General features: G+C 34.1%; 1 protein-coding gene across 3 annotated transcripts in view; it reads left to right on the forward strand.

The window, feature by feature from the left end:
* Positions 1-19208, forward strand: part of LOC137244677 (uncharacterized) — a 164803-nt gene extending 145595 nt beyond the window's left edge. For all 3 annotated transcript variants that reach the window (XM_067774034.1, XM_067774035.1, XM_067774036.1), the window contains exons 8-9: positions 1388-2940; positions 3693-19208. In XM_067774034.1, coding sequence (XP_067630135.1) covers positions 1388-2940; positions 3693-4721 — 2582 coding nt within the window. In that variant the 3' untranslated portion in view covers positions 4722-19208. The remainder of the gene's footprint in view (positions 1-1387; positions 2941-3692) is intronic.
* Positions 19209-19591: the final 383 nt, after the last annotated feature.

A 19591-nucleotide genomic window follows, 5' to 3' on the forward strand; every position in this document is an offset into this window, starting at 1 on the left:
TGCCCTTTGGTTTCTTCAATTGGCGATAAATAGATATCATGGACATAGTTTTTTCTCAAAGTTGGCTCAGAAGGAATGGATTCCGTGGTGTATTTTTTGAAAAACTTGATTAAATGCTGGTTTGTTAACTTCCATAATGGGATATCAGCTGCAATAAATGACTCGCAAAGCTCCATGTAAAACTTGGTCTTATTGCCCACGTAATTTTTAAGGAGGCATTGAGAAGTTTTTTTCATCTTGCCTTCTAGAAAGCTCTACGTGCTTCTGGCTCCGCATGTGCTGATCAACTTGAAACTTTTTTGCACAGCTAACTCTTATTGCAAATTTTGCAAAATAAATTTCCTCCATCGGTTTCGAATTTCTCTTTATATTCGTTCACACATTTTGATAGAGTTCCAGCCAAAGTAGTTTCAGGTATTTTTAAAAAATTTCTGAATGTACAACAATTTTTTGTGCAAAAAGAAGATAAATAAGAAAACGAATCGCAGAACATAAAATATTTATACCAGTGACACTGGACGCGAGCATCGTTTAAATTCAAATATAAAAGTATTTATGTACATACATATGTACAAATCGTACAGGTGTACGCAGAAACATATAGTTCGCTCTCATTCTCGCTACCCATATTGTAATACACACAGACTGTAGTATAGACTAACTATATACACATACGCATTGGCAAAAGCATTATTGGTCTAAAAACATGTGTTCGATAAGGTAGCCAACTAATCTTGAAATGTATTTAACTGAAATTCACGAAATATAAAAAATATGCGACAAAATATACCTTTATGAAAAAATATGCAAATATATGCATTAAAGACAAAATATGCAAAAATATAAACTAACCAATCAATCCTATTTTTACACTTATTTCTTGATTCGAAAAATCGCATATTCTTTAAGTTCCTGTGACTTACCAAAAAAATATGCAACTGCATAGAAATCCGGGCCATACTCATAACTATTATTTTAAAAAATATCTTGTATTTTCGTTTGAAAATTTTTACAAACCAACGTTTTCAGATTCAAAATTTCAAATAATAATTAAATTGAGTCCGTGGTAAAAATACCAGATGTTAACTTAGCCACTGAACTGTGATTACCCTAGCAGTAGAAAATAGTAGAAAATTCGTAAAATATTGAAATTGTGATTATTGTACCAAAATAAATATTTGGTAACATGAGTTTATGTTCGAATGTTCAATATCGGATTTGCCGGATATTCGACTGTACGTAAGGGCTCTAATAAGTATCGATACGGCAGAAAGCCTTGAAGAGAATGACTACTTTGAATTGTATTATATGCCTCACGTGCTTGGTAAATTAAGTTCTTTAACTTATTGTTAAACGATTTTTTTGTCTTTATCCTCCTCTGTAATAGAAATGGCATCATCATCAGATATGCCCGGTCCTCCACCTGCGAAAATTGCCAAAAGAACGAGCAAAGCAAAACAGCAACAGCAGCAGCAAGCCCAACTACAGAATCCCCCGCAACAACAGCAATCACTGCAAAGGGGAGTTACAAGCGTTTCAACGCCACCACCACTTTCCACTACACCAGGCACATCACAACCAGATCCATTTAATGCATCATTAATTAGCAATAGCAGCTCACAATCTTCAACAGCATCGGCATCACAGCATTCGCTATCAACAAACGAATCGTCTCAACAAAATTCCGTGTACAATCAAAGTTTTAGTGCCGAAAAGCTGATTGGACATCAGACCCAACAACAACAACAGCCACAGCAACAGTCGCAACAAACTTTGGCACAGACGGCACCAACCAAACATTGCACTCCTGCAGCTGCAGGATCGGCACATCTTGCACAACAACAACAACAATTACAACAACAACGACCAACGCCCCCGCCATCACAGCGTCGCACTCCCAACACATCTAGCACCCCAAGGAACACAACACCAGATGGCTCGGTAAGTGGTGCAAATGCCCCTGGCAATAGTTTGATATCACGTATAAATACCTATGGTCAACCCGGTGCTGCACCGAGTGTTGGCAGTCTAACGGGCGGTCAAGAGTTTCACTTTGATCCCAATCATAATTCAGCTCCGGGGCCAAGTAGTGCCAGCGCATACCAACAACATCAATTGATTAATCAATATCAGCAGCAGCACCATCAGCAGCAACAAGCTGCTGCAACCGCAGCTGTGGTGCAACAACAACAGCAGCAGCAACATTTGCGCAGTCATACACCGCAAAGCCCTCAACAACAACAGCAACAACAACATTTCACATCACCACATCACATGCCGCCAACACATCAGCAATTGCACCATCATCAGCAGATGCTGCATCATCATCAATTACAGCAGCAACAACAACAACAACAGCAGCAACAACAACATCGTCACAATCAACAACGTTCTCCACATCATCATCCCACACCTACACAACAATTGCAGCAACAACATCATCAACCATCACATTCACCACAACGTGGTCGTTTACAATCACCACAGCCCCAACAATCGCCAGTTCAGCATCAACAACAACAGCAGCAACAATATACTGCCCTTCAGCAGCAAACGAATGAGTCGGCTTGGGCGGCTAATATGGGCTTTGGGGCGAATGCAATTACTGGCGTTGCTAACACACAACAATCCCAGCCACAGCAACAGCAAACACCTCCCCAACTACAACAGCAACAACAACCGCAACAGGCGGTTGCTGCTGCACCAGGTGGTGGTGAGCTAAAAGATAATCCCACCAAATTTTATATTGTTGATGCACCCGACTTCCTTGGGCTTCCCATGAATGTTGGCGCTAATGGCAGTACTACAGGAGCTACAACACCAAACTCACTCTCACAACAACAACAGCAGCAACAACAACAACCACAGCAGTCTGCTGTTGCGAGCAATTCCAGAAGTAAGCAAGAATCTCCAATGGGTGGTGAACTTATGAGCTTCCAGGTAAATTAATTTAAATAAATTATATTTATTGGTCTTTTTTGCTATGAAATTCTGAAGCTTTAGGAAAAAACACTTTATCGTTATTATTATATAGCAAAACCACGTTTAATTTCATTTCAAAAAATAATTATGTTGTTTTTGGTTATGCAGTAAATATTGAGAAAAAATAAATTTATTTTAAATCTATATTATATGTAAATTTTAAAGGAACCCCCAAAGCTTGGGTAGGACAATGTTTGCTGAGTCTGAGACAGGAACAAAATACATTACTCGAGTGTACAGGAAAAAATTATGTTATTTATTTTAAAGAAGTGCACTGGGCTATTTAACATCAGAAAAACGTTTATATATGAAGCACACGTTTACTTTGCTTATTAGAAAAATTCATTTTTTTTTTGGTAACGGACGCGATAAGGGCATAATCCATAAAAATTCAATTTTTCAAAGTTTCTTATACTTTTAAATTGCCGTTATATTGTGGATCTGGCTTGAACAACGTAACTATTCAAAGAAATGGCGTTACATTTTATTGGTGAAATGGGGCAAATTTAAAAGCGGAAGGAGCCTTTTTTAATTATATTTATCTGTCCAGGATATAACCCATATCATACACTAATTTAACTTTTAATATGAAGTGATAAAATAGAGTCAGACCGGTTATTATTTTCTGTTCGTGGTGGACCTTGTTTGGGACTCGCCCATATAATATTTAGTTGAAATATATTATTAATATTTTGGTTTTTCATTTACAGAACATGTGGCCATCGCCTGGATCTACTACATCTACGATGATGTTTGGTAGTGGTGCACAGCAGCAGCAGCAGCAGCAGCAACAGCAACAACAACCCCAACAACAACACACTCAAGGAAGCCCACAAGCAGGACCCTCTGGCGGTACAGTTGGTAGTGCTGGCGGCGTCGGCGTAAATATTGGTGGCAGTAGCGGTGGTGGTGATCCACATAATTACAATAATATTGGCAGTATACTAACGAATCTCATAGAAACAAATCCTGCTTCAATGGAGTATAATTTTGATTTAATGCAGCCAGGCGCTGCCCAAATGGGTGTATCACAATCGCAATCACAGCAACAACAACAACAACAACAGATTCAACAAAATTCACTTGCTGGACACCAACAACAACAGCATACACAGCATCCGCAACATGCGCTTTCAACGCATCATCAACAACAAACCCATCCACACTCACATACACATCACACCCAACAACATCACAGCGCCGCCGCAGCAGCTGCTGCAGCTGCCGCCAGTAACTACGGCACAACCGGCTTAATTCGTCATTCAAGTCTATATGGCACACCTAGTGGTTCGTCTCTGTATGAGACAAGCGCGGCTGCTGCTGCTGCTGCCGCAGCTGCAGCTGCACATCATCACCATCATCTGCCTTCACATCATCATAGTCTTGCAGAACTTGCATCAGAACAACAGCAAAAGAATAGCTTCCAACCCTATCATCCTCATGCAGCACCACATACGTTAAATGCCCATCATCCACTAGCACCAACTGCACACCATCCACTGGCACCGCATTTGCTGCCGCCACCACCACCACATGCAAGCATCTATGAGCGTAGTGTGGGCGGTGGTGGTTATCATCATCCCTCAATGCTTATGGGCAGTAGTGGTGGCGGTGATGAACAAAAAACTGTATTGCCACCAATTAGTGATTATATGCATCACATACAACATCAACAGCAATTGCATTCACAACACCCGCAACAATCGGACCTAGTCTATTTTCCAGTTAAAAATGATTGACATCTGAAGTAGGACGTATCAGTTAATGAGGGAATGATGATTGCAAGAGGTGAACAACAGCAGCAACTTTATAGTGGGCATAGTAGCGATTTAAACGTTTATGCTTTTTCACCGCAATTACAACACCAATTATCGCCAGCGCAGCCAAATTTTAAACATTATCACAATTATAAAATGCCGAATGAAGCACATACAACGCATACACAACGATCGTTGCATCATCATCAACTTCAAAACTTTGCTACTGCACATCATCAGCCAACGCATTCAGCTTGGTGGCATGCACTAAGCGCTCTTGGCACAAATTCAACCCAAACTGCTACAAAAGTAGCTACAGGTAGTGGAAGCGAAAGTGGTATGGGTGAGGGAAGAAGTATTAGTAGCGCCACATACTTATGCGACAATTAAAACAACTAAGAGGCGTACATTTCTACTAAGAGAAAGCTAAAAAGTTGTAAACATATTACAAAAACGTTATTTTACAAAAAAAACACTAAAATTGAAAAACATAATAACAATAAAGATATTCTTAATATACGTATGTAAAAAAATATAGTAATTGGTATACGGTGCGGAAGCAAAATAGATACATAAATAAATACTTACACAAGTTAGGGCTTAAAAGGCTACAAAGACAATTTTCGTGTAAAATGTCACATAGGCGGTTTGAAAAATAAGATTTCCGCTTTTGAAAAGTGCCCAACAATATTTTTTTTTTCAAAAGCAGTGAAATAAAAAAAAAAGTGAAAATTGAAAAAAAAAATTTATTTATCGAAATACATGCATACATAAATAATAAGAAAACGAAAACTAAACTTTCTGTATAATATATGTATGTATATGTACTTCATATTATATTATTATTTTCGAATCGTGTGACCAATACACACGCTCCAGTAAAAACCAGTAACATCCTATATGCACGGAATGAATGAGATAATAAAACTAAATACATAATATAAACATACATACATATGCATATACATACTTAAAATTATATTAAGAAATAAAATACAAATTATGTAAATATATAAAAACCAAAAAACTCAGTTAGCTTGTAATGAATATATATGCATACATGCAGACAGCAACCATTCATGCATAAATCAGTACTTGCGTATGGGACATTCCGCACCAAAGTGGCACCATTTAATTTTCACGTTGTGTATTTGTAATTTTAAGTTTTTTTTTTAGTACTAATTGAAAGACTCCTCCAAAATTTCTTTTACAATTTTTTATACTGGTTTAAGAAATTCAACTGCCATTCATCGAAGGACTTGTAAATTGTGAATTTTTCTTACGTATTTTTATTTTGCCTGTGACTATTTTTGTTAATGTAACGGCGGTCGCCATGGTGTGCCGGGTTCAAGTCCTGACCAAAGGAACATCAAAAATTAAGAAACAATTCGTCCCTCGAACACGAGGCTAAATTGTAAGTGAAGCTCAGCCTTAATGCCTTCGGAGGTATATCGCGTCTTGTATTAATTTTTTTATTTATTTATTCCTGTTTTTGGTTTCTCTTTTGCGGACGGAAAACCCTAAAAATTTTAGATGAGATGAAACAACTTTATTTTCTTCTCATTTACAGTGGCAAACACGAAAATAGCAGCAAAAACTATTTTTAACACGTTTATATTAGCTTCACTTGTATGTATGCGTGCTTGCAACTCTCTAGGTTAGGCGCAAATGAGAATTAGACCCATTTAGCCGCAATAGTTCGCTACAAAACGAGTTGTGCTTAATAGCTGAAATACGAACCTCTGTGCTACGGTGCTGTCAACATCAAATATCTAAGTGGATTGTAGATACAAAAACGGCACCATATTCGCGTTTTTTCCTGTTAATTTTTGAATGAATCTTTAACGAAAATTGCAAATCAATTTCAAAAGCGGTATCGGGAAAAGTCCGAAGTTTTTGTGCAGTGTCTACAAAACTGCATACTCAAAAAGTCCTGAAAATTCTTAGTCAAAATGTTTTAAACACTTCTGAAACTTTGAGTTTGTTTCGAAAAATTGATGTATGCAGCATTTCAATATTAGCGTCCATAAACAGTTTATGCAGATTTTTGTCTATTCTTTTTGACAGTAGGCAGATCGCGGTTGTCATTCGTATTGAAAAAGCCAAATGGTATTGGATTGGTGCGCGAAATGATCCACATGTTTGTGCATAAGGAAGTAGATATTTACATACTTACACTCACATATAAAAAAGGAGTAGCCACACTTGCAGCTCAAATATGAAGCTATATTCCTTTAGTGAATTAGCTAAAAAGCAGGACAGTTGTATTGTGAACGTTAAAAAAATTACGAATTCACAAATGCATGAAATAGAATAGATTAAAAGGTACTAAAGACAAGTACACGCGCCTCTAGAATATAAGTTGAATTATTTATATAAACCATATATTCATTTATGTATCAGGATGTGTCATTTTTTGGGTGTTATATTAAAGTTGAAAGAGTCAAGATAGACTTTCATGTATTAAAATTTTCACTGTGGAAAAAGCTTTCGACTACACCAACCAAGTCCAAGTAATTGAACAAAAATGAAGAAACCTTTACCAAATTTTGTACACGAGGTTAGAACCTGAATAAATTCTTTATTGAATATGTGCGAAATCGAAAGATAACCATGCCCACTTCTAGACATCGAAAATTTCGAAAAATATTTAAGTCATGAGCAAATAATACACAAATCCTTAAACCTGGCAAAAAGATTGTTTTTATTCTACGAGATACAAATTTGATAAAATTTTTTAAAATGTTCGTGGCTCCTCATACTCCTACATTTAAGAGAAAATAAAGCATCTTTGCATGTCGCTTTCATGTTCGTTGTTGTTGTTGGGGAGTGTTATCGATGTGATGGTCATTTGCCGAATAAAGATCCGGTACGCTCCGGTAACACAGCACCATTAAGGTGCTAGCCCGGCCATCTCGGAAACGATTGGCCACATTAAACCTTCAGGCCATCCCTCCCTCCCCACCCCCAAGTTCCATGAGGAGCTTGGGGTCGGCAGAGCCTCGTCTGTTAGTGTAACAGGATTCGCCGCGGATAGGTGAGGTTGACAATTGGGTTTGGAGAAGCTGTATATTGCGCTGGCAACCTGAAGGGTTACGCTACACAGCCCCTTCAATCTGGTATTTTAGTCGCCTCTTACGACAGGCGGGTATATTCTGACCCTCTAACCCGCTGGGGGTCATGCTCGTGACATTTCTCTTTGAATTTCTCCTTAGCATACAGTTCGGTATGTAGTATATTAAATTCACAGTTAGGAAAAAAATTTAAAATGACACGCCCTCATGTACATACGTAAATAGTTGCAGATAGATATATAATTTTAAGCAAATAAGTAGATATTGTATATATATACAGAAAAGCATAATCCATACATCATTGTACACTTATACACTTTTACTGTTTAACATTTATCTAACATTTTTTCATCATTGTTTATATTTAGTTTTATAACCAATTTTATTATTATTAGTACTACTGGTTTTTTTCCTAATATCTATTTATATTTTGGCGGTATTTGAGCATTCGTTATCCTAAATTATGTTTTTTTTATTATTTTGAAGGTACTCGAGCACTATACACCAAGTAACTTTCTTGGGATTTTCAAAAAGCACCATATCTAGTCTAAATACACAATTAATGTGAAAATAGCAACAAAGATTATTATCACAATTTTTCAGTTATTTTATTCTTTAATTTATTTTCGTTGATCTTAGAAAACACTAAAAAATTATACTACGCAAATCAACTTTAAAAACGTTTCCGAAAAAAACCTGAAATTTCATGGTGTTAAAAAACCTTCGTTAAAATTTCGAAATTTTTTTTGTTGTAGTGAAAGCAATTTTATTCTAAGATAGTACAAGTTTGAAATCTCGGAAAATTTTGCATTAATTTTTAACATACTTTCTGAAACACCCTTGTACTTTCTTCGACTAAAATTGATTGTATTAGAAAACTGAGTACGCAGGAACTTTGGAAATTTTTCTGAAGACTGTTAAACACATTTTGACTGTTAAATTTTTGCTGTCATTTTCTTGTTCTGGCTATACTTGGATTTCATTTAAAAATAATAAGTCCAAAAATGGAACAGATTGTGTACTGGCTTCATCGGCTGACTTTGATAATCAAAAATTGTGTTTTTGTATAAATGACCTAATCCTGTTTACATATACCTTGATTTTAAATAAGAGAGAAGAGACACAATTTGTGTTTTTTATATGCAAGGCTGGAAGTAAAAAACAAACTTATATTTGAAGTCGTAAAAAGTAGATTTCCCTCTAATGCATTTACTATAAGTTTTCTCCCTTTTCCAGCCTTTTTCAGCCCCGTATCACCTTGCTTTTTACTGTCATCCGTTCATATTGAAGTAAAAAGTTGTTGTCTTCTACTTTTTATTAGTATTATTTTACACCGCTACTCCAACGAAAAGTACAACAAGTGCTCACAAAAAACATAATTTTTAACTAGAAGTTACTCAAAATTTGCCCGAATAAACCCTTTCTTGGTATAGCATATAATTCTATAGACCTGCGAATAAAAAATAGGAGAAAAAGTGATTCGCAAATTGTGTCAGTTATTTTTTGCTACTTGCTGTTATTTGCGCAAATTTAAATAATGCTTCTTAAGTTAGACTATGTAATCTCATTTGTAAAAATCTTCATAAATATTTTAGATATACAGACAACCGCTTAGTGAAAAAAAAATTTCCAACTTTTCATGTCGATTTTTTTTCACTCTTCGAACGTTTTTGAAATTGGTTGAAAATCGCATACCAGGGTTGCGTGATCCTAAATCCTTTTTGATTTAAAATCCAACTTCAAATCAAAGATACTTCTTATTTTTTATTTGATTCGGCATCCAAATAAAAAATATTTGTTATTTGATTCTTCAGGCGAATCAAAGATACTTTTTATTTTTTATTTACTCGGCGTCCAAATCATTGTAAAGGTTTACAAGTAGGATATGTAGAAGCACGCACACACACAGCCACGCCACCTGATAAAAATGCTTGTTCTTGTTCGTTTTTTTTTGTGGATGCTATTTGGCATTGTTGTACTTCATAGGTACAAAAAAAGTGTAGTAGCCGCTAACGAAAACTGCGTAGAAATTTAAATGTACATTTACAAAGAAATACCCTTACTTATTTTCAAACGAACACTTAATTACATCTCTCCTTAAAATCCATATGTTTTGGACCATTTTAGTTAACAAATTGTGATACTTTATTACCGGTGACGATTCCTAAAACACGACCAAAACCGTCGGGGGAGGTATTATTAAACGCGTTTTTGCCTCGCTTCCAATAATTCGATGACTTTTTCGCCTTTGGATTATTGATACCAGGACAAAACGCGTCTTTTAATATCTCTTTCCACATTTTTGGACGGGCTATTGCAGTCGACCACGGTTTCAAATTGTTTTTCGAGGAGAACTTTTGGACGGGTAGAAAAACTTAGCACCCGTGTTTGTATTCTTAATGCTGGAATAACTACGTGTCCTCAGATACCCCAATTGAAGACCTTTGTATAATTTTCTGTAGTACCCATATAGGTGCACTTTACATGTTCATACTAAATTCGTTTAAAAAAATTTACCATCACAGCAACCCATATCTGATTTTCCGGTCCTTTTTTGTTTCCCTGCGTCGCTTTCGACGACAGCAACCCCGGTAATTTTGACACTTTGTTCAGTGTCAAACTCATGGTGCACGCAGGTTCCACTGGGTTCCACACTAGTTTGATACTGACCGAAGCGTCAAACGGCAGTGTGTTAGAAAGAGAAAGGAATTGTTTCCTTCTCAAACATATCATACTTGTAAACCTGTACAATGGTCCAGACAAAAATATTTTTTATTTGTTATTTGATTCTTCAGCCAAATCAAAGATACTTTTTATTTGTGATTTGGTTTCTCAGCCAAATCAAAGATACTTTTTACATCTTTCATGCAAATGGAGTGTTACATTAAGTTTGGTCCGAATCTCAAAATTGTAAGTTCTTAAAGGGGAAGAGATAGACCCACCGATAAAAATACGGAAATAATCATGATGATGATCGCAATCTATTTATGTATTTATATATATTGCTTTCTGATTAGAACTGTGTCGGAACCAACCGGATAAGACCACTATAGTATATGTTCTTGGCGAGCTCTCTGGCCTCTGATCCCTCTAGCCAAAAGAAGCTTTAGGCGCTCACGAGCTGATTATGCTCCACAGCTTGGCTAGGCTGATCAGGCCTAAGTAAAAATCAGAAAAATTCTATTGGGCCTGAGATTTTGCGAGGTTATCGGATTTCAAAATACAAGAACACGCCATTTTCGTACAACGCAAAAAATCCTATGCTTTTATATGGAACTTAAAAGAAATCAAGACTGAAGTTGGTCATTTTCCAATAATTGGCAGACTGGATGACTGCTATACATAGCTTGGGATTGTGTTTTATTAAACTCTTGATTCTTTACCTCAATCTTCCTACAACAGGTCACGTAGAACTCTTTTTAATGGAAAAACAACATAAACTGAAAACTTCCCATTTTACACATACTCTATGGAACAAAATTATCAATTCATATACGAGATGCCATAACTCGTCATGTGGCGCAGTAGCGGACTGTCGGAAGGAACAAAATTCTGTTCGTATACCTAGTTGAAGTGTCTTCATTTCTACTAAGAGGATACCGTTTCTTACCCGAAAAAATCCTTCAAAAAGAACTGGGGACTAGTGTCGTACATTATCCGTAGAATGAACAATACATTCATAATACTAAAGAATTCTAGTATAGTGTGGTTGATGAAAATATGTTTTATTAACATGTACTAAACATTATTAAATAACATCGCATTCAAAAATATTTCAATATCTTGAACTAGTAGTGGATGAGCTTGTAAAAATTTACGATTTTTCAAACAGTTTTGAATTTGCTTTATATAACACCCTTTTCTCAAATTGTACATCTGCCATCCGGATGTACTTTGGTAAATAAAATAAAGTTGCAAACGATAATAACCGTTCAACCGGCTCTGAGGAAGGTAAAGCCGTGTTATATTTCAGAAAAAGTTCGTTTACTGCAAAAAAGTCATTAAGGACATTAAGCGAACTTGAAGTTTGATTGAAAACAAAGGATTTAATAACAAAGGAAAGTCTTCATTAAGTACATTATTAACAACATCGCCGAACTAGTCCCAAAAAGCTGCAGGAATATATGATACAGTTCCATCAGTTCAAATTTTGATCGGAGTCCGTCAATCCTTTAAGGATGGACAAAGGTGACACTTAGCTCAAAATTAGTTGATACACACGCGCACTTATTTGTGACACGTATCAAGGAAGAAGCATAAGATATCTTTCATTCAGATAGCGCCCAAAATCGGAAAAAAAACTTGTCTTTGATTTCGCTAAAGAACCAAATAACACAAGTAAAAAGTATCTATTATTTGAATGTATTTTTTTATTTGGATGTCGAATCAAATAAAAAATAAAAAGTATTCGATTTGGCTGAAGAATCAAATAACAAATAAAAATTATTTTTTATTTGAATGCCGAATCAAATAAAAAATATCTTTGATTTGAAAAAATTTTCAAATAAAAAATACATTTTATTTTTGGATTCGTGATTCATTGATATTTCATATTTCTTTATTCAGTCTATGATTTCCAATAATCTTACGGACTAGATTAACAAAAATTTCTTATATATAAGTAGAAAGTGTTAAAAAATTAACATAATATAGAGAATAACACATTTTTAAAACAAAAGCGTGATACGGAAAAATCAATACAATGATCATTGTTTAATGAGTCGATGGCAATTAGGGCGCGCGTGATCGGCCTATTTAGAGCATAATTAGACTTAAACTGATAAATAAAAAACATGTTATGTTGCCGAAAATTCCGTGATGGAACGTAAAAGTTCAGTCTCCAAAAGCATTGGACAATCGATATTGCCATTAATAATGTCGTAGATAAATATTATCGATGAGATAACCTTCTACTCTCTAACGTATGCAGATTTATTAGCCTACACCTTTAGATATATGAGGGGAGGGGCAAATCAAATCTTATATCAGATAAACAGTATTTCATAAATATTTTTTGTACACGTTCAATCCTTTTCTTATGTACCTCATAAAAGGGACTCCATATTATGGAACCATATTCAAGCCTAGATTGTACAAAGGCATTGTACAATAGCTTTTCAGTATATGGGTCCTTAAACTCAGATCCATTTCTCTTAATAAAGAGCAATAGGGAATATGCCTATGCTCAGTAAATGTAAACGGTGAATCGAATACAATACCCAGATCTCGGATTTTGTTCACCCTAACTAAAGGCATATCACTGACGTAATAAGTTGAAATCAACTTATTATATACCTTTGAGTACGTTACGCAGTAACACTTATTGGCATTAAGTGCAAGCATGTTTTTACAGCACCAGCCATTAAAATTATTTAACTCTGATTGAAGAGTGAGAACATCGGTTTCATTCTTAATTTTGAAAAAGATTTTTAAGTCATCAGCGTAGAGGAGATAACTGCATTGCTTGAAACAAACACTCACGTCATTTATAAAAAGAATGAAAAGAAGAGGACCTAGGACACTTCCCTGAGGCACACCTGAGGTTGCGACGTATGGTGATGATCTTACATTATCAATGACAACAAATTCAAATAAAAATCACGCAACCCTGTCTCATACGCAATTTATTTTTTCTAAACAACGAAAATAAATGAAAGAATATTACTGATAAAATTTGTTATTTCTTCTTTTTCTATTTTTTTACATAATTTTTAGAAGTACAATTTATAACGTTTGAAATTTTTTGTACAACTGGTAATTTCTAAACACTCTCAAACAAAGCATAGAGAACCAGTTTCCAGAACCTTTTTAAAGTGAAAACTCGCTCGACTATTTCGTTGATAAATCTATTAAATATTTAAAAAAAATATCGATGGTTAAAATTTTCAAAGCTCCGTAATATTGCTTAAGCTTAGTATCCAGCTCTCAAGAAAAGCCAAAAGCTAATTTATATGAACAGCACAAATAGCATTGTTAAATAAAATTTCCATTAAATTCTCGTCTAACACCTTTAGTTTTGAAATGTACTAAGTATGCAATAATCAGTTGGACCTCAAAAACTTGAAAAATTGTGTTCAGAACTGTGCAGGAAGTATTGTGCTAATGGTTTATTGAGGAACAATTGACTATCCCCCTACTGGAAAAAAATTTGATAATTTTTATCAAGTAGGACGCTTGTAAAATGGTATAGCAAAAAAGATTTTTTTTTTTATTTTTATGCACAAACTATACGCTGTCAAAAAAAGTTTTTTATTGCAAAATGCTTGAACAAACTTTAAAAATTTCGCAAAAATATGTACAAAAAACGAAAATATCAGCAAAAATTATTAAACAATTTATCGGTTATTATTATGTTCTATATTGTAACGAATTTATTGCAAACTTCGCTTATTTTACACCTTCTACTGAGTTCGTATCGCTAAACTGTTGAATAAATAACTCCAATATTTAATAATGCAAAATGGTCGTTATTAGACTACTCTGAAAATACTTCACAATAACAATTATACTTCGCAACTGATAGCGTGGTTAAATCAAACTGATTACTCATGCCTCAGCTTGTGCGGCTTTTATACTCTTCGGTTTTCTCGTTCGCACACTTCTAGGCGTTTCTTCTTCTAGAATTTACTACTTAGTTACCAACTATAAACTTACCAGCTATAAACTACAGATGCACGTTTATAGCTCCTCGCATAGCAATATGCGCGTGTATATGTGAGTAATAATAATCCACCAATGATTGCATACTTTTGTGAGTATCTCAGATATATGCATGTGTTTGTGCGTATCTCTCCGCTGCTTCTCCGCTGCCAGTATGTGCATATGTGTAGACATAATGATTGATTTGTTTATGTACATACCAGTGACTGCTTAGTATCGGCTTAGAGATGATAAAATAAAATGAATTTCGAAAAAAATTAAGAAATGATTAAAAATCTTCAAAAGCACGTTTTGTAGTCTTTTAAAGTTTTTAATGATTTTTGATTAATTTTTTCTCCGAAATTCGCGAGACTTCTGAATTTTACTTTGTTAGACTAAAATTTATATTGGACTACAAAATTGCGTAAAAAGGTTTACCAAAAATTCTAAAACTACCGAATACATATAGAAGAAAAGAGCTGACAAAGATTGTTTACAATTTTCAGTGCTATTTTCGTGCTCATATCTATATTATAATTTACTCAATTAGTTTTTTGTTTCTCTTCTTACTTAGCTACAATCAATTTCAGAATACCACCAATTAACTCCATTACTCATTTATTTATTTTCATATCATATAATTCGGCCCTGATTAATCATATCGAAAAAAAACAAATATTAAGTAAGTGACGTATGCTTTTGTTTACTAACTCATGCAATTGAGGCTTATTCTATCCCGAATCGCCCATTTTCGGTTTGGTAATATTCAGACCAATTCTAAATATTCTCGCGGATTTTTTTTATTCCCGCGGAAAAATTCCTCCAATTCTGTTCGCCTAGGGAGAAGAATAATTGGGGACTAGGAAATTCGAATTTTCGAAGTCAGCTGTTTTGCCAATTGAAATTTTGTTGCGCATTTCTATTTTTGTGTAAGAAATTGAAAAGTTTAATTATTGCTGCGAGTTTGATTAAAATTTAGAAATAAAATATGAACAATACACAATATTGCATTTCATATGGAATTGACTAAAATTAGTAATGAATTAGTGCCACAGCAACATCGACAAAGGAGCATAAGAAGAAGCAGACGGCGGGATAACACAAATCCGTTGGAGTTGTCTTCTTCCATTCAGCAAAGCAATTATCTGGCGGGCAAGTCGAGAGCCTTCTTAAAAAATCCTTGCACAATTTCTGGATGGCTGCATCAAATATACCAAGAGCTCTTCCGTTGCTTATGATATACTTTTCGACTTAAAATGTACATATTTTAGCACAAATTTGTACAAAGTTCTTTCTTAAAAGAACCATTTTTCTTTAATTATTTTGATGCATTACCTTTAATTTAACAAGTGAAAAAGCTCCTAAGAAATGGCGGAGAAATCTCCCTCTCACTCACATTCATAATACCTACTTTTCTCCCGTAACCGGTTTCCGCTTTTTCGAATATTGTTCAGAATAGGAGGAAAGGGAGAAGTGAAAAAACTCACAAGGAATTTTTATTCAGAATACGAGGAATGTGAGAAGGGAAAAAACTCGCACGGAATTTTCGTTTAGAATTGGGCTGATTTGCTTTCAAGGCTATGCAAAATTTATTAAAGATTTCACAATTTTAGATAATATTTTGTTTTGTTTTTAATTATGTCGCCGACCCGTGTATGAAACAATATTTGATCACGTTTCTAAAAATATTACAAAAATAAATCTAAAAAGCTGGAAAACAAGAAATCGTATACTATAAAAATTTGAAATTTAAAAAATTGCCTTAGTTTTGCATAAGCAAAAATAATGCATTTAAAAATTGTATATTTGGTCCATTGGGCGATTTTTGATGGAATGACTCATATGTTATTTCATTATATTTTTAATTAAAATTAAATTTTATTTTTATAACCCAGTTTTTACACAAATATACATACATATATATATATCGATTTATGTAGTTTATAATTTTTTTTAGCAACAACCGTTTAATATTTTATAGTACACAGATGCTAGGAATCTCCTTTTTCTTTTACTTCCAAACCTACACACACATATGTATATAGTATATATATATACTACCTACTCCTTTTACAATCTTATGTCTGTAGTTAGTTTTTAAGGTAAAACTCATAAGCAAAAATAAAAACATATATATACACATATATTTCTTTGGAATCTTATATTTCATTCAGTAGATGACCAGCTCAACAGCGTAGGCAAAATCAATTTTTGTGTTTTGTTTTTAAACTCTTTCAACTCTCAATCTCTCAAATTTTGAATAGCTCTTATATCATCTCTTATAAATACTTACACTTACGGTCATAAAAAAAAGCCGACGACAATGTGTTCCCCTTTTACATCGTTTCTACGGTCATTGCAGCTACGTAACGAAACTTTTTAGTTATTGTGATTAACATCGACAATTCCTTAACTCATTAGGTGATATCTTAAAGCGAAAAAGCTAGAAAGTTCCTAGCAGCTCGAGTAAAAGCAAAAATGTTTCATAAAAGTAATAGTTTTATCCTTGAAGAAAAAATTAACATAATTGTCTACAAAAGACAAACCACGCAAAATTTGGAAATCGTAGGCGGAGTACATCACAATGAAATATTCTTAAAAAGATTATGGACGAAATATATTGAATAGGTGACTTTATGCTCTCATTTTCGAAGTGGGCGTCCACGAAACCCCAATGTACGCGTTGATAGGAATATCGTCATCATGGCTCTTCTGAATACATTTAAAACTACTCCAGAAACTTCCGCGAAATTGAAGGATTATATAAATATGAAAACTACAATAGCAACGGCACAGTGTCTCTGGAGAACAAATAATTTGATGGCCCATGGTCAAAAAAGAACCCACTTTCTACAAAAAAAAAGCGATCCCGCACGCTAACTGGTATTACAAAAACATAAATTGGACAGGGAACGATTGGTCTTTATTCATATTTTCTTATGAGTGCAAATAAGTTTTATTCAGTTAAGGTTCGCGATGCATGGTAAGTCTCAAAAATCTGGAAGATTGAGTCACAATTGCGTTAAGGCAACAGTGAAGGATTCTCCGTATATAATGGAGTGGAACGTTGCTTAAATTTTGCTAATGGGGAGTTAAACTAATTCCGCCGCCTACATGGACAGCATTCAAGACGGCATCTCACCAATAGTTTGGGGCTAGTCGAGCACAGTAATCTGAACGCATCTGTTAATCCATATTTTTGTATTTTTGGGGCAAACCACGCATTACAAAACTGGATTAAATTTATTTATTTCGCACTATTCAGAGAATATGACTAGTCCCCAGTTACTCCGAGGCCAGTTTCTTTTTTCGCAGAAACAGGGCCGAATCGTTACATACGATCCGTGATCGAATGCCGTCTTTTAAATCGCTTTAGCTCCGAAATGGTGCATTGGATTAATGAAGTATGTATATGAACTAGGGACAACGCGTACTCACTAAATCCATAATATATTACTATTTTTTTAAATAGTTGGATAACCTTATTTCTATCGCTTGTGTGAAAACCGTTTTCGGTCCGTGATCGTATGTTACGATTCCATAGCAGCTTAGTAGGGAGGAAGGATTTTTGTGCTAAGAAGCTGGATTTATTCTAGCCAGGGACCATCTAATTATTTTAACTCAAGTGACGGCGGACCAACAATATTATAGTTTTCGTGTTTATACCATCCTTCAATTCCGCGAAAATTTCTGGAACAATTTTAAATGTATTCGGAGGAGCTATCCTGACGATATTCCTACTAACACGTTCAGTGGCCTTTCGTGGTCGTCCAATTTAATAACGTGTGAATAAATTCACCTATTCAATATATTTCGTCCAGAATCTTCTTAGGGATAATTCATTATAATGTTCTCCGCTGACGCTTTCCATATTTTGCGTGATTAGTTCTTTTTAGACAAATAAATTAATTTTTTCTTCAAGGATAAAATTATTACTTATATGAAATATAGTTGATTTTACGACAACTGCTGGGGATTTTCTAACTTTGTCGCCGTAAAATACCACATAATTAGTTAAGGAATTATCGATATTAACCACAATAATTAAAAAGTTTCGTTACGCAGCTGTAGTGACTATAGAAACGCCGTAACAGGGAAAACAGGTTGCTCGGCTTTCTTTTTACCGTAATTGTACATATACTCAGTTGCATATGGCTTGAATATTATTTATGTATGTATATTAAAATATAAAATAAAATACATATATGCATGCACATACATGCATACATATGTTTTAGTAATAATTTTTCTTGTTAATATAAATATTAAAATCAAAAATTATTTATTAAAAATAATGTTTTGAGTTTTTATTGTGTTTCTTGCTAATATTTAAGAAATTTTATATCGAAAGTAACTACAAGAGATATGATTGTGTATATTAAAAAAAAAAATTAAAAAGCAAAAAAAAAACACTACATAATGCATACAAGCATATTTAAAATAAATAAATAAGGAAAAAACAAATTAGTTTTATCTTGAAAAAAAAAAAAAACTCAAACAAAATATTTTGAATAATGCTGTAGTAATATTAAGAAAACAAAAGCACACCTACAAATTAAGTGAAGTGGTAAAAATGACCATAACAACATCATTAGATTTGGTGAAAGTGCGTTATAAAAACAGTGAGAAGAGATAAATTGATGATTTGTATTGTAATACATACATACTCATACATACATACATACATATTGCGGAAACATAATATTTGTATATTTAATAAAAATTATAGTGAAATAAATGCAAACTTCATTTTAAACGCTCTCGATATTTTGATTGGCTTAATGTTGCAGTTGGTAGGACATGTGCTTTTAAAAAATAAAAGTTTTATATGGTATTTGTTTAACCGGCTTTAGGTCCAACTTTTTAGTATTAATACACCAAAAATTGTTTTCCTTCAATTTACCAATATATTTCGGTTACACACGGTAACAGTCTTCAGGGCTTTGAACTATAAACAAATTACAGAAACATAAAATAAAAATACAATTTATAAAAATTATATAAAAATTAAACAAACATGAACATTTCTTAATCAATAATAGCATAGTGGATAAAATGTACAGAATGGATGTAATCACAAAAGTCGAGAAAAATAAACTCATTACAACCACGGCACTACCGCCACGGATTTATGGACTT

The sequence above is a fragment of the Eurosta solidaginis genome, chromosome 3 (assembly GCF_040869045.1).
Source record: "Eurosta solidaginis isolate ZX-2024a chromosome 3, ASM4086904v1, whole genome shotgun sequence".
NCBI lineage: Eukaryota > Metazoa > Arthropoda > Insecta > Diptera > Tephritidae > Eurosta > Eurosta solidaginis.